At 43.4% G+C, this 14,840-nt stretch overlaps 1 protein-coding gene across 2 annotated transcripts; it reads right to left on the reverse strand.

The window, feature by feature from the left end:
* Nucleotides 1–1,083: 1,083 nt before the first annotated feature.
* Nucleotides 1,084–14,417, reverse strand: SAP30 (Sin3A associated protein 30). Of its 2 annotated transcripts, none has more exons than XM_030563150.1 (4): nt 12,223–14,417; nt 10,032–10,154; nt 3,965–4,063; nt 1,084–1,522 (listed from the first exon to the last, which is right to left on the reverse strand). In XM_030563150.1, the coding sequence occupies exons 1-4, from the start codon at nt 12,538–12,540 to the stop codon at nt 1,400–1,402; spliced, it is 663 nt and encodes a 220-aa protein (XP_030419010.1). In that variant the 5' UTR covers nt 12,541–14,417; the 3' UTR covers nt 1,084–1,399. The 2 variants fall into 2 exon arrangements, with proteins under 2 accessions (XP_030419010.1, XP_030419011.1); XM_030563151.1 differs by lacking the exon at nt 12,223–14,417 and adding an exon at nt 11,310–11,722.
* Between the last annotated feature and the right edge of the window lie 423 nt (nt 14,418–14,840).

The following is a 14,840-nucleotide window of genomic DNA, read 5'->3' on the forward strand; positions in this document are numbered from 1 at the left end:
TGGGAAAACAGCCAGTTTGAGCGTGGGGATTATTTCCATCAACGAAGGGCTACATGTAAGGAAAAACAAAGAACCACACAGGAATAAAAGCAAGTTTTTGAGGACAGCGAGAACCTGCTAAATCACCACATCTAGAAGCATGTGGGACAGGGTAAACAATGATAATATTTCTTTCACACATTTTTCTTAAAGTGAAGGTAGCTCATCATTGATCAAAAAGTAATGTTCAGAGTTTTAAATCAACCATGCCTCAGTGAACATAGAGAGATGCTGCATTCTTCTCAGTTTTAAGATGCCATCTCACTTGTTTCTCCTCACAGCTCAGAAGACAAAGCAGAAAATTGCATGTTATTCAGAACTTCATTGTTCTGGTAAGGGTTCAGTGGAAATACAGGAGGTTTTGTGTTGTATCATAGCTGTCACTCAAATGTTGTAAATTTTACTAAAATATATACATTTAGATGCAAGTGCTATATGTAAAAGTAACAATTCTTTAAATTAATGATCTTTATGCATTTTCCAGCCATAAGTTAATGCAGACCTCACCAGAGCAAAACATAGTATGTTTATTAAATAATATTGAAACACAGCATGAGTTCCGCAGCCTTCCTTTTTCCAATGTGATTTCTGGATAGTAGCATACATAGATCAATAGAGAATCATTGTTCAAAGAAACAGAAGTTTTCTATTATAAATGGTGATAGTCTTTTCATCTTCATGTGGATATTTGAGCACTAAATAGCTGCCATCATTTTTATGTAGTAGCATGATGGTCCTGAGGCATTAGCAGTGCATATCCCAGAAGTGAAGAAACTAGAGATCTCAAAAAACCCTCTATTAAGATCTTTGCATACCAGAATTCTAAAAGAAAATATAAGTGCAGCCATTTGTACTTATGACTTATAACTACAAGTGTCATTGCTATTCAGGAAGCCAAGAGCAATTCTATTATGGCCCTTCAGTTTGGAGCAACTATGTTTAGAATTTATCACAGCAAAATTTTATACTATATAGAACTCATGTTGTAGTGTGATGATTTCAAAACACATTTCACAAACTAATCCTTAGCATACTTCTATAATTGAAAAAAATACATTTTTTATAACTTTAAATATATGTAGGTAAAACCCCAAACTATTATTAAGTACAAATAACTCACTAAATAAGGTACAAACAAACACACATGAACACTTGAGCAACAGTATTAATAATATTTATTTAAAATACTTTTGCTGAGGAAATTTCATTTTAGAGGAAGTTGTTTTTCAGTGAGTCAGCAAGACCATGAAAAATAAAATCAGAGACAAGTTCTCTGAAAAAAAAGTTACAAAGAAAGCTTCTGCATGTCAAAAACAGTCTTTAGATCTGCAACTTGAGTATTAGTCCCATTTTTTCCGTCCTAGTGAACACCACTGTCCATCTTTAGATCTGGTTTGTTCTTGTCATTCTTCACTGAGTAGATGAAATATGTTAAGGTATCCTTTTCATTCACTGGAATAGTCCTGAAATGGCAACCAATTATCTATAAAGAGAAAGTTTAGGAAATTAAATAGCCATTTGGTTATATACAATGAACAAGTTCACATTTTGTAGATAAGGGAACTAAAATTCAGAATAAACACCGAGTTGACCTCTATTCCTTTTTTAAAGATTTGATCGAACAGATCAATACTAGCAGGGGTTAAGACATTTGCCTCCATCCAACAGTCTGGATCACAGAAGGATTAGGCATTGAATCATTTCAATACTCTAAAGTATGAATTGCAGCAGATTGACCTAATCCAGTGAAATCCATGGGTTTCTCAGCTACACAAAACTGACCTTTCAGAAGAGAGGTAAGAGTCCACAAAAGGTATTGGGGAGTTTGTACAGTGCTTGAGTGTAGAATATAATAGTAGAAATAGGAAATCCCAGATCATTATTATATTGGAAGGGCCCTGCATTTGATCATTTTTGGAGGGGTTAATGAGCTTGTCCATGGGTTTTTTAACCTGATTATAAAGAGGAAGACGTAATAACTGAGCAGTCAGCCAAGGTGAATTTCAGCTTTGGTCATGGCCATTTAAACTGGTCAAATTTTTCAAAAAGGCTCCTACATCACTTAATTGCTTTTGAATGTTTTTTTTACCTTTTATGAATTTAAGACTGTTGGTTAGAAGATGTACCTAAGTAGGGAGCAATGGTAGTACCTGAAACAATTCCCCCTGCCAGTTACTGTGGATTTGTAATATCACTCTCTCCCTTGTTGCTGTGAAAAACACCTACATGTGCTGGGGAGGAGGAGGAGGAGGAGGAAATGACTACACAGTTTAGTCAAAGGCACAAAGTAAACCAAAAAAAAATCCCCCCTAATCTCTTTTAGTTACAGTAATCTTAACAGTTACTTGTGAAGACAGTAAATGAACCATTTAGAGAGGTGATTTTTTTAAGTGCTAGTGTACCTTTAAAGTTCAATTCTAGCTGACCAACTAAAGCATCCATACTGCATTAGGACATTTGGGGACTCAATGAACATGCTCAGAATTTCCTGGCATCATTCCCAAGAACCAAGTCTGCTATAAATGGTGATCACCTGGGGAAATCACAGATGACATCTCTGGGAAGAAGGTGGTTCTAAAACACTGAATCTGGCACTTCATGGCCACTGGATAAGCAACAAAAGCTAGTTTTAGCTTGCACTGTTCTTCCCAGAAGTCTGGCAACACAGAACAGTACAAGTTGGTTGTAGACTAGCTAGAGTTTTATAGTAGCCTATAGTTTTATTCTTCCCGTATAAAGTATTTTATACTATGCAACTAAATCAGTTATTTCAAGTCACATATCTGCCAATTTAATAAGTGCTCACACTTTGTCTGAAGTCGCATATAAAGAGAAAAAACAGTGCTGATTTTAAACTCATACTTGCAGTTGCAAAAATGTTGGCAACATACTGTTCTTTTACAGACCAGCCTCTTGCATACATTTAAGAATTTTGGCTTTAATCCACACTGATTAGCTGAGAGAGCTACAAAATGCCTACACACAAATGCAATTCACCATAACATTTCATAAAACTAGACACAACACAATGAAGATTCAGATAGCATTCCAAATCTGTGTGTTTGCAATGCAAAATGGAGTCCATTTTTTAAAAAAAAGTAAAAGCTGTGCCACATTATAAATGATTTGTTTTGACTAAAATACTGACCTTTTACCAAGTAAATTATATTTTCAGAAGACCGAAATTTGCAAAAATGCTAGCATTCTGCCGTACCTACAGATATTTCTGTATTTTTATGGCTCTTAGTTTGGCAAATTTACACACTTACAAGAAGAGACATGAAATCAGATACCTAGATTTTACATTGTTACTATTACTTGTGCCCATATTTCTATTAATTGCACTTTTAAAACTATACTAGAACTTTACTGCAAAAATAAAAGACTTAATTCTGCCTTTAGCTGCAAAGGTGCAGTGTCATTGAAACCTATAGTTTTGCAGTGAGGTAACTGAGTGTAGATTTAGGCCCATTGTTTGTCTTCAGCTACATGTTTCTGAATAGCAGTGTTGCAATTCTATAAATTACTTCAGGATTCTTTCAGAGTACATACTTCTAAACCTGACTTCCTTCCTCTAACCTGAGCTTTTACTTTTGATTTTCTTTCTTAACTGAGTGCTCCTGGCTCAGGAGTTGGGGACAGAAAGACTGGATAATTGAGGGTAAACTAGATAAATAAACTTCATTTTATTTTCCAATCCAATCCACATGCTTCCTTTATGCAAAGAGAAGAGTTTGTGGCGCAGAATACAATCTGATTATAATGCAGTGGTATATTAACTGTGGCAATTATAGATAACTTTTATAGTTGACTAAAGACAAGAATATGCTACTAATGCTAATATGTTGGTAAGGATCACATTTTCCAGAGCCACAAGTAATAGTAAAATTACATTGTTTGCTACTGAACAGACATTCATACGTACTTCAACAAGCTGTGCTTTGTTAAGTCCTGGTCTGGTCTGTAACTTGAAGTGTCTTTTGTATCTTCGAAGTGTGTTTACTTGCAACTGATATAAGTCAACCTAGAAAGGAAGAAGAATATCATTAAAGGTATCTGGGCTAAAGAGAGGATTAATTTGTTATTAATCGTAATGTACTTGTGATTTAAAAGGTGAAGTACTAAACAAGTATGGAAACGAAGTTGAAGGCAGAAGCCTAGTTTCTTCACTTCAGGGATATGCATATGATAAATACTATCCTGCTGACCCAGCCAGCTGTTAGTAGACATTCAGCATAGAATAATGTTTTGAATTCATCTTCCCTCCTCTACCCTAAAGATACTTAAAAGTACAGTTATGGCTTATTTCTGTGCTGAATGTCCACCACACCTTTTCTCCCTCTTAGGGGGGAAGAGTCGTATTTGGCACTAATTTGTGAACTCAGCTCAGTTTCATTCATAGTTCGACTTTAATATGACCAAGCAAAGGCATAATACTAGTCAATCATTAATGCAAGGTCAAGAACTGTGCTCACAGGATGCCCTATAGTAGTATTTCAATAGTCAAAACTTTGCAGAGAGGATGTACAAGAAATAGTACAGCTGTGCCATAACATCTGTGCAATAGGAGGCTGAAGAAACCTAGCATGCTACAAGTTTCTTTAGTTTTGAGTGGCAGAAGAGAACAGTTGCTCATGATCTGTGAATATATTGCCTCCGCACAGCCACAATGCAAGAGCTATGTGCATAGCCAGAGCCCCACAGAACTATTGTCCATCAAGAGGTAGCATCTCCTTAAGTCCTACATTTCACAGGCCACAGATACAAATACCCACACCTCATCCCAATTCTCCCTCAGTTTCTCTATTCCCAGGTCTATTTAGAGGGCACCACCTGGAGAACAAACATTACTATTAAGAAACCCCTTTTTCCTCTTTTCTGACTTGATCACCACACAGCCCCACTGTAAGAGATTAAGTAGCAGTGACCTCCCTGAGATGGTTTGACTGAGAAGACCTAGGTGAACAGTGATTGCAACACTGCCCTTCCAAAACCAACATCTTGATGTCATGAGGATTGTGAAGTGATTATTTTAATACTATGAAGCAATGTTAATGATAGTTTTTAGGTGAAGTAGGCAAGCTATTGCACACTTGGAAACCTGGCCAAGCCTGGAATGGTGCCAGCCTCACAGCTCCTCCATAACCAAAGAATGGTGAAGAGGTGTATCATTTGCCCTGTCTTCCCAGAATCAGATGCCTGTGTGTTATATCTAGGGCCCTACCAAATTAACGGCCATGAAAAACATGTCACAGCCCATGAAATATGGTCTTCTGTGTGTTTTTACCCTATACTATACAGATTTCACAGGTGAGACCAGCGTTTCTCAAGTTGGGGGTCCTGACCCAAAAGGGAGTTGTGGGAGGGTTGCAAAGTTATTTTTTGGGGGGGGTCGCGGTATTCCCACCCTTACTTGGCCAAACGCCCAGTTCTGCAGGCAGCAGCGCAATAGTGTACCATGCTATCCTTACTTCTGTACTGCTACTGGCGGTGGCTCTGCCTTCAGAGCTGGGCTTCCAGACAATTACACCACCATGAAATTGCAGATTTAAATATATGAAATAATGAAATTTACAATTTTTAAAATCCTGTGACCATGAAACTAACCGAAATGGATCATGAATTTGGTAGGTCCCTAGATATATCTGATTTTCTCGGGGAATCCCATTCCCCAAACCAGTATTTCATTTGAGAAGCCTTTACTCCACCTGAGTAGAAAGGCAGATTAAACTTTCCACAAGGTTCCAGAAGCTTCAAGTGCTGAGGATACCTTTTCCATCAGTGAGAATGTGCAGAAGCCACTTCAAAGAAATACTGGTCCTGAGAACTCAGATGGAGGCCAAGCATCCTTGCAGGACCCTTCTTCTTCGAAGGAGACCTTGATCTCATATTCAAGAGGCCACTGATGCAACAAATGGAGCAACATACAGCCACACACATCTAAGATGCATGATAACCACATGGAGGAAAACCTGGGTAAGAAACTCTGGTGTTATCAAGAGTTGACAACTGAGGCTCTTCCTGAGCTAGGCTTCTTTTGGAAGTGCAGCTGCAGCAGTCTGGCAAGGGTCTTGCTTTTTTATGATCCAGAGAAATCTATAGCACAAGATCAGTTGCATCAAGAACTGCAGATCCCACAAGAAAAAAAATATCAAGTTTCTGAGTATATCAATTCTATGGTTCCATAAGCACTGTGGGGTCATCTATGTGATGCAGGAGTGTGGCTGGAAAGGCAATTTTAGATAAAATTTTCTATTAACTGATAAATGGATCTTACGAGGAAGAGAAACAGGACTCAGCAAAAATGACTATTCTGAGACCTCAGACATCCTCTCCATCAGAGCCTTCAAAAGGGAGCTGCCCTCTCCCAGTCTAAGGTTTTTGCCATACTACTAATGCCTGAAGACACCTTGGGTATGTCTACACTGCTATTAAACACCTGCAGCTGAACCATGTCAGCTGACTTGGGCTTGCAGGGCTCGGGCTATGGGGGTTGTTTAACTGCAGTATGGATGTTGGGGCCCGGGCTGGAACCTGGGCTCTGGGACTCTCCCCTGAGCCCAAATGTTTACATTGCAATTAAACAGCTCTGTTTAAGTGAGGGCCAGCCACAGGGGTTTAATTGCAGTGTAGACATACCCCCTCAGGACATATGGAATGCCAACAACACTTGAAGGAACAAGTTCTGAAGCAGAGTCTTAAAAGTGCTTTTGGGGGCCTTTTGGAGAAAGTCTCACAGGCATCACAGCCTCCAGCTGAGTGCATTTTCCCAGGTAATGCCCATCTAAAGGATAGCCAGGGGAAAAAGGGAGAAGGTGTTGCCTTATATATTAATAATGTACACACTTGGACTGAGGTGGAGATGGACATAGGAGACAGAAATGTTGAGAGTCTCTGGGTTAGGCTAAAAGGGGTAAAAAAAACAAGGGTGATGTCATGCTAGGAGTCTATTACAGGCCACCTAACTAGGTGGAAGAAGTGGATGAGGCTATTTTTAAACAACTAACAAAATCATCCAAAGTCCAAGATTTGGTGGTGATGGGGGACTTCAACTATCCAGATATATTTTGGGAAAATAAAACAAAGGGGCACAGACTATCCAATGAGTTCTTGGACTGCATTGCAGACAACTTTTTATTTCAGTAGGGGGGAAGCTGTTCTAGATTTGATTTTAACAAATAGGGAGGAACTCACTGAGAATTTTAAAAAGTGGAAGGCAGCTTGGGTGAAAGTGATCATGAAATCATAGAGTTCACAATTCTAAGAAAGGGTAGAAGGGACTACAGCAAAATAGAGACAATGGATTTCAGGAAGGCAGATTTTGGTTAGCTCAGAGAGCTGATAGGAAGGTCCCGTGGGAATCAAGGAAAAACAACTGAGGAGAGTTGGCAGTATTTCAAAGAGACACTATTAAGGACCCAAAAGCAAGTTATTCCACTGGGCAGAAAAGATAGAAAATGTGGCAAAAGACCAGCTTGGCTTAACCACGAGACCTTGCATGATCTAAAAAATAAAAAGGAGTCAGATAAAAAAATGGAAACTAGGACAAATTACAAAGGATGAATGTAGGCAAACAACACAGGAATGCAGAGGCAAGATTAGAAAGGGAAAGGCACAAAATGAGCTCAAACTAGCTATAGGAATAAAGGGAAACCAGAAGACTTTTTATCAATACATTAGAAGCAAGAGGAAGATCAAGGACAGGGTAGGCCCATTGCTCAGTGAGGAGGGAGAAACAACAGGAAACTCGGAAATGGCAGAGATGCTCAATGACTTCTTTGTTTTGGTCTTCATTGAGAAGTCTCAAGGAATGCCTAAAGTGAATGCTAATGGGAAGGGGGTAGGTTTCGAAAATAAACTAAAAAACAAAAACAAAAATGAACAAGTTAAGAATCACTTAGAAAAATTAGATGCCTGCAAGTCATCAGGGCCTGATAAAATGCATCCTAGAATACTCAGGGAGCTAATAGGAGGTATCTGAACCTCCAGCTATTATCTTTGGAAAACCATGGGAGACAGGAGAGATTCCAGAAGCCTGGAAAAGGGCAAATATAGTGCTGATCTATAAAAAGGGAAATAAGAACAACCCAGGAAACTACAGACCACTGAGTTTAACTTCTGTGCCAGGGAAGATAATGGAGCAAGTAATTAAGGAAATCATCTGCAAACACTTGAAAGGTGGTAAGATGATAGGGAATAGTCAGCATGGATTTGTAAAGAACAAATCATGTCAAACCAATCTGATAGCTTTCTTTGACAGGATAATGAGTCTTGTGGATAAGGGAGAAGCGGTGGATGTGGTATACCTAGACTTTAGTAAAGTATTTGATACAGTCTTGCATGATATTCTTATCCATAAACTAGGCAAATACAACTTAGATGGGGCTACTATACGGTGGGTGCATAACTGGCTGGATAACTGCACTCAGAGAGTAGTTATTAATGGTTCCCAATCCTGCTGGAAAGGTATAACAAGTGGGGCTCCGCAGGGGTCTGTTTTGGGACCGGCTCTGTTCAATATCATCATCAACGACTTAGATATTGGCATAGAAAGTACGCTTATTAAGTCTGCAGATGATACCAAACTGGGAAGGATTGCAACTGCTTTAGAGGATAAGGTCATAATTCAAAATGATCTGAACAAATTGGAAAAATGATCTGAGGTAAACAGGATGAAGTTTAATAAAGACAAATGCAAAGTGCTCCACTTAGGAAGGAACAATTTCACACATACAGAATGGGAAGAGACTGTCTAGGAAGGAGTATGGCAGAAAGGGATCTAGGGGTTATAGTGGAGCACAAGCTAAATATGAGTCAACAGTGTGATGCTGTTGCAAAAAAAATCAAACATGATTCCAGGATGCATTATCAGGTGGGTTGTGAGCAAGACATGAGAAATCATTCTTCGCTCTACTCTGCACTGGTTAGGCCTCAACTGGAGTATTGTGTCCAGTTCTGGGCACCGCATTTCAAGAAAGATGTGGAGAAATTGGAGAGGGTCCAGAGAAGAGCAACAAGAATGATTAAAGGTCTAGAGAACATGACCTATGAAGGAAGGCTGAAAGAATTGGGTTTGTTTAGTTTGGAAAAGAGAAGACTGAGAGGGGACATGATAGCAGTTTTCAGGCATCTAAAAGGGTGTCATAAGAAAGAGGGAGAAAACTTGTTCATCTTAGCCTCTAAGGATAGAGCAAGAAGCAATGGGCTTAAACTGCAGCAAGGGAGGTTTAGGTTGGACATTAGGAAAAAGTTCCTGTCAGGATGGTTAAACACTGGAATAAACTGCCTAGGGAGGTTGCGGAATCTCTATCTCTGGAGATATTTAAGAGTAGGTTAGATAAATGTCTATAAGGGATAGTCTAGACAGTATTTGGTCCTGCCATGAGGGCAGGGGACTGGACTCGATGACCTCTCGAGGTCCCTTCCAGCCCTAGAATCTATGAAATGAAGAACATAGCAAGTCAAGATGAATGCCTTTTAAATTCTATTTTCCTATATTAATCTGCCATCTCCTGCAATGTTAGGAATCACAGGAATTAAGTATGCCTTCTAACTGCCAATTCCTACTCAAAAATAGTTCTGCTACTGCATGGCTAAGCACATGGCTCCTACACTGGGAATCTGTGGAAAAAATTTCATGAAGGAGAAATCTTTATCAAAGTTAAAATTGGTGTGTGTATATATATATGTATATATATATATATATATATATAATTCCAACTTTCCTTTCTGGGAAAAATACTGTGTGTAAAACAAAATGAAAACATATCTATCAATTAAATTATATATGATAATTATATATCCTCAGTTATTAAATTGCAACTAATACAGAAACACTAAAATATTACATAAATATTAATAAAGTGAGTGAAACAGGAGCTCTCTCTCACCCTTTGAACAAATTAACATTGGAAAAAATTGCATTAACACAGACTTGGTAGCAATTAAGAACAAGCTTTACATGACAATAGCCAGGACAACTATTCAGCTACCTCTGGAGTGTCGATGTCTTGCACTGGTGAGTCACCATCATCATCACTGCCTTTTCTCTTTCTTCTGTTTCGCACACTCTGAATTAAGTTTTTGTGGAAGTCACAAATATAAAGATGCCTTGCCTAAAAAAGTAGCAACGCATATTTTAAACACAATTCCACACTAGTCTAACATCCAGGAAATACATGATAATGCAAATTACACATTGATGGATATACTTCATGGTAAATTACTGCAAGAGGTTCTGGTGACATTAACTATGAGTTTAAGAATTCTGCTTCTACCAGAACCCACAAGATAAAATTTGGTATGCTGTAACTTACTGCATCCCATTTCGCCTAGAAAACTCCTTGTATCACTGTACTGCTGCTGTGAGCCAATTCAAAATTGATATTAACAGGCTGTAGAGAGAGCCAAGTACAGCCCTCTTACATTACTCATCAGAATGCAGGGAATGGGGTATGAAAATTACTTTGCAGTTCAGTTAAACGGACAAAAACAAAAGCAAGATTTCACCGATCTCACTTCACAGCTCTTTTCCTTAGTTTTACTTCCACTGTCCATGAAAAGTCATTGTAAATAAAGGACTTATACATCTATATTTTGAAATTTCCTTTTTCTAGGAATCAGCTCATTTTGAGATTAGAGGCCAGTAGTTAAGTGCCTAAATACCTGAAAAAATCTGGCAAGAAGTTCTTTTATAGAGGAAATGTATACATACACATAGGGCTACTGTGCACCAGTAGCCCCCATTGGCTTCAACTGGAGCTGTGGGTGCACAGGGTGGGGGTGGGAATCAAGAACTTAGAAAGTTAAATTTGAGAGGCCTAAATGAAATTGGAGGCATAAATGAAAATCTCTTTACACATATAAACCCAAACATTGGAGTCCTAAGCTTTCCTTTTGTTAATGCAAAAAAGAGTTCTCTTTGCCCATTTAGAGTTCGCTTAAGTTTACTTCACAAGAGCTCTCTCATAAACCAGGATTCAAAGAGAAAGCTCACAACGACCAACAGAAGCACAAATACAAATTAGCAACCATTTTTCCCACGAGTTTACACAATCTATTGAGGGTGGAAACTGTAACAAGCATATTAGAAGCCCCTCTTTGGGCCAGCATCCCCTAACACTTCTGCTGTGTCAGGTAAAAATAAATCGCCTTTTCCAATACTCGTGCATTTCTCTTCTGAAGAAACAAGTATTCCTTCGGGAAGGAAACCGGCAGACATTTGCTCTGCAGATTAACACTGCTCCGAATCTTAGAAACGTATCTGCTACCAAAGGGTGTTTCTGTCTCAGCAGACTGGGGAAGGGAGACAGGGGCTCGACCTGCCTGCGCACAGTGACACAAGCTTGTGGCGATTTCTCGGACAGACAGAGGAGCACTGCGAAGAGCCTGATGGCTGCCAAGCGGAAGACACGGTGGCAAAGAGAGACGCGCAGCATTACAACACGCGGCGGAGCGGCCAAGTGTGCTGCCCTCACTAGAGTCAGCCACACAAACATGCAGAGTCCCTGCTCTGGAAGGGCGGCGGGGGGGGGGGGCGTGCAGCCCCCAGCTTCTCCTGCAGTAGGTGGGCAGCCGGACAAACAGCCTCCCGCTGGACTACCAGCCTGACTTTTATGGAGGGAGAAGAAGGGAAGAGGAAGGAAGAGCAGGAGTCTCCCCCATTACACTGAGCAGAAGCAGTTTAAGCTTCACTCACTCTTCCAGCGTCCGCCGACCGTACCAAGGGCAAAGCCCAACCCCGTTTAACGCAGAAGTCTCACACTCGCTGCGGCGCGGAAGGGGGAAGTAGCTGAAGCCTCTGTGGGGGTGACTCTTGAGGCCAGAGTAAGGCTCCGGGGAGGGGGTGAGCGATGGTGCAGTGCGCCCTGCGCGGAGAGCTGCAACGCGGCGCCTCAGACACATTATCCCGTCAGTAGCGACTACAGAAACTCCAAGGCGCTTCCCCGATACCCCCACACGGGAGGCTCCCATCAGCCGCTGATCTCCTTGCCTTGGGGGCGCTCGGGGCCAGTGACCCCGCAGGAGTAGCCGTGACCGCCTGGCACGGTGAGCGCACTGCAGGGAGAGCGGACTCACTCACCGGCCGGCCCTCCCCGACTGCCCCTCACGCCCGCCCCCGGGCACCCTCCCTCTGCCCCGGGGCGCGCAGCGGCTTTGGGGAGGGGGTTTCCCGTCACTTACGCTCTTGTCCAGCTCGATCTTCACTTTCTTCTGCGAGATGCTCTTCTGGATCCTCTTGCTGAAGCTGGCGTTACCGGCGGCTCGGCTGCACCTCTCACCTTCCTCTCGCAGACAGCACAGCTGCCCAGCCCCAGGGCCAGCGCCACCGGGGGGCCCTGCGGAACTGGCGGCGGCGGCACCTGCGGCAGCGCCGGGACCTAACCCCGGCGCCGGCACCTCCACGGTGGCAGCTGCATTGGCCACAACAGCAGCAACAACGGTGGCAGCAACAGCATCCCCCCCTCTCTGGGTCACCTCTTCGGGGGCGAACCCGTTCATTGCCCTAGCAGAGTCCCGATCCCAGCAGAGGAAGCCACCGACCCGCCCGGGCTCCTCACCCGCCTGCGCCGCCCCTTTGTCCGGCAGAGGAGCAGGATCCGTCCCTGCCGCCCGGACTGAATCAAACTTCCCCGCTGTCTGTGCGCTTGGCTGCAAGGGAGGGATTTAAATCTGCCCCATCAGCAGCCGCTCCTGAGAGAGGCAGCGTCCCCTGCAGGGGCACGATCCCCCCCTTGAGGGTCACCTCCGTGCCTCTGGCCCCCGGCAGACAGAACCCCCGCAACAGGGGGCACAACCCCTCCCCCAAAGGCAAACAAGGGCTCCTTCAAGGGGCACAGCGAGATCCTCGCTCGGCCCCCCTCCACTCGAGTCGGGGCCCGAGGCTGCTGGGGGACTCCCTGAAGCGGCCAAGCGCCTCACTCTGTAAAAGCCACGTCCATTCCCCGGGTCACCCCGATTCCTCCTTCCCCCACTGTCATGTGGGGACTTTTCAGCTGTTTCCTATGTAACAACAGCAGCACCCAGCCTGCGGCTCTGCTCCGCAATGCGCATGCGGGCTCCCGCCGCAGGGGGCTCATGGGAGCTGTAGTTTCTATCATTGCAGCGTCAGCAAAGGCGGGGAGGGCTGGAAAACTACAGCCCCCGACATGCACCGCGCGAGTAGGGCTTGCGGTCGGCCTGGAAGGCCGCTGTAGACGGTTATGAGGCCGCCCCCCTCCCGCTCTGATGGCGGGACAAGATTAGTAACTGCGTTCTCCTTCGCTGCACAGGCAAGAGTCCCCTCCTCGGTCCCCGTCAGAAGGGGGCGCAGCGCTAGGCCCTGCTCCTGCTCCGCTTCCTCATTCAAAAACTGGCCGAGCAGCAGCCGTTAAGATTTGAAACACGTCTGTGTGCAGAAGCTGAAGCGGAGCCGTTAGCTGCCTTCCCAGCCCCTCCTGTAACGCCACTTCTCAGCGGCGCTGGCTGAGAGCGCTGCTGCTGCCAAGGCGGCTCAGCCCAGTCCGGCCCGCCCCATCTCTGCCCGGGGGTGTGCGCGGCGGGTTATTGGGGGGCGGGGGTGAGGGCTTGCGTAAGGCGGGGAAATGACCCCTGAGCCCCGTGGCGGCTGCCGCTTGGTACCATCAAGCAACAGGCAGGCAGCTCTGTCCTTCGGGGGCGTCTCTTCACCTCCCCGCGCCGAAGGCGTTTCCCTGGCCAGCCACGGCCATGTTTGAGGCGGCCGCCGCAGCGGGCTGCAGAGCTGCCTGCTGTGTGCGCGGTGACTAGCTCCGTGTGGAAAGGGGCTCGCTTGAGTGAGGCAGCCCTTGCTGCAGCGCCGCGGCGCGTAGTTATTCCCGGAAAAGGCAGGAGCGCTTTTGTCTCCCAAACGACACAGCACTCGCGTGCCAGGCCAGCGGCGCACACAGCAACTGCAAACCCGAGAGCGCGATTCCCATGTCTCAGCGCCTTTTTCTCTGGTCCTGCCGTCGCGCACAGATGTCATGGAGGGGTCGCGCCAGGGACGGGTTTTAGAGCTTTTTTCTGCAAAACCCTTTTCCCGACCTGTCTTCCGCTCGCCTTTAATTTTTTTCTCTCCCCTCCCTACCCCGAGGTCTCGGGGGATAAAGGCTGGAGTATGTCTGGTTTGGGCGGTGGCGGTAGAACTAAGGAAGTTGCAGTGTCACTTCTTGAAATGAGATCAAGCTGACAGCTCTAAACTTAGCCTATGATTTTGCCTGTGTTGATGGAGAATTATTGGTCCTTGCTCTTTGTGGCTGATAGCTTTAAACTATATGTAATTTTAGTTAATTTAGAGAGCAATTAGATAACACTATTTAAGATGAGGAATAAGGGTCAATGTAGTTTTTATAATTAAAAGAGACTTTAATTAAAGAAGATTTTAACAACAAACGTAGTCCATTTCTTGGCCTGTCATTTTCCTAGCTCTCCCTTGCCGCTAGTAGGAACATTTTTATTGCAGCAACAGTTTTCTCTATCAGTACATAGTTTCTCTTTCCAGAACTTACAATTAAATTAAAATTTTATGCTAAGTGTATTGTCAAGCATGATGGAGAGGTCAAAATTCAAGACTGACTTCAAAAGGAGGAACAATTAAAATGGAGGTAATGAGCAGTAAGGGTAAAAGCATTTGTTCAAAACAAATCTAATATCAAAACTGTACAAAAGTACATAAAGGTTAACTAACACATAAGCATATAATAGTTCAGTTTTCCTTGGCTAAGGGATAGAGTGAAGGGTCGGACTTTGACCTACCGTTTTTCTTCATGTGTTTGCATAGCCCATGGTAATGGAGTTTTCCT

Source organism: Gopherus evgoodei, chromosome 5 (genome assembly GCF_007399415.2).
Source record: "Gopherus evgoodei ecotype Sinaloan lineage chromosome 5, rGopEvg1_v1.p, whole genome shotgun sequence".
NCBI lineage: Eukaryota > Metazoa > Chordata > Testudines > Testudinidae > Gopherus > Gopherus evgoodei.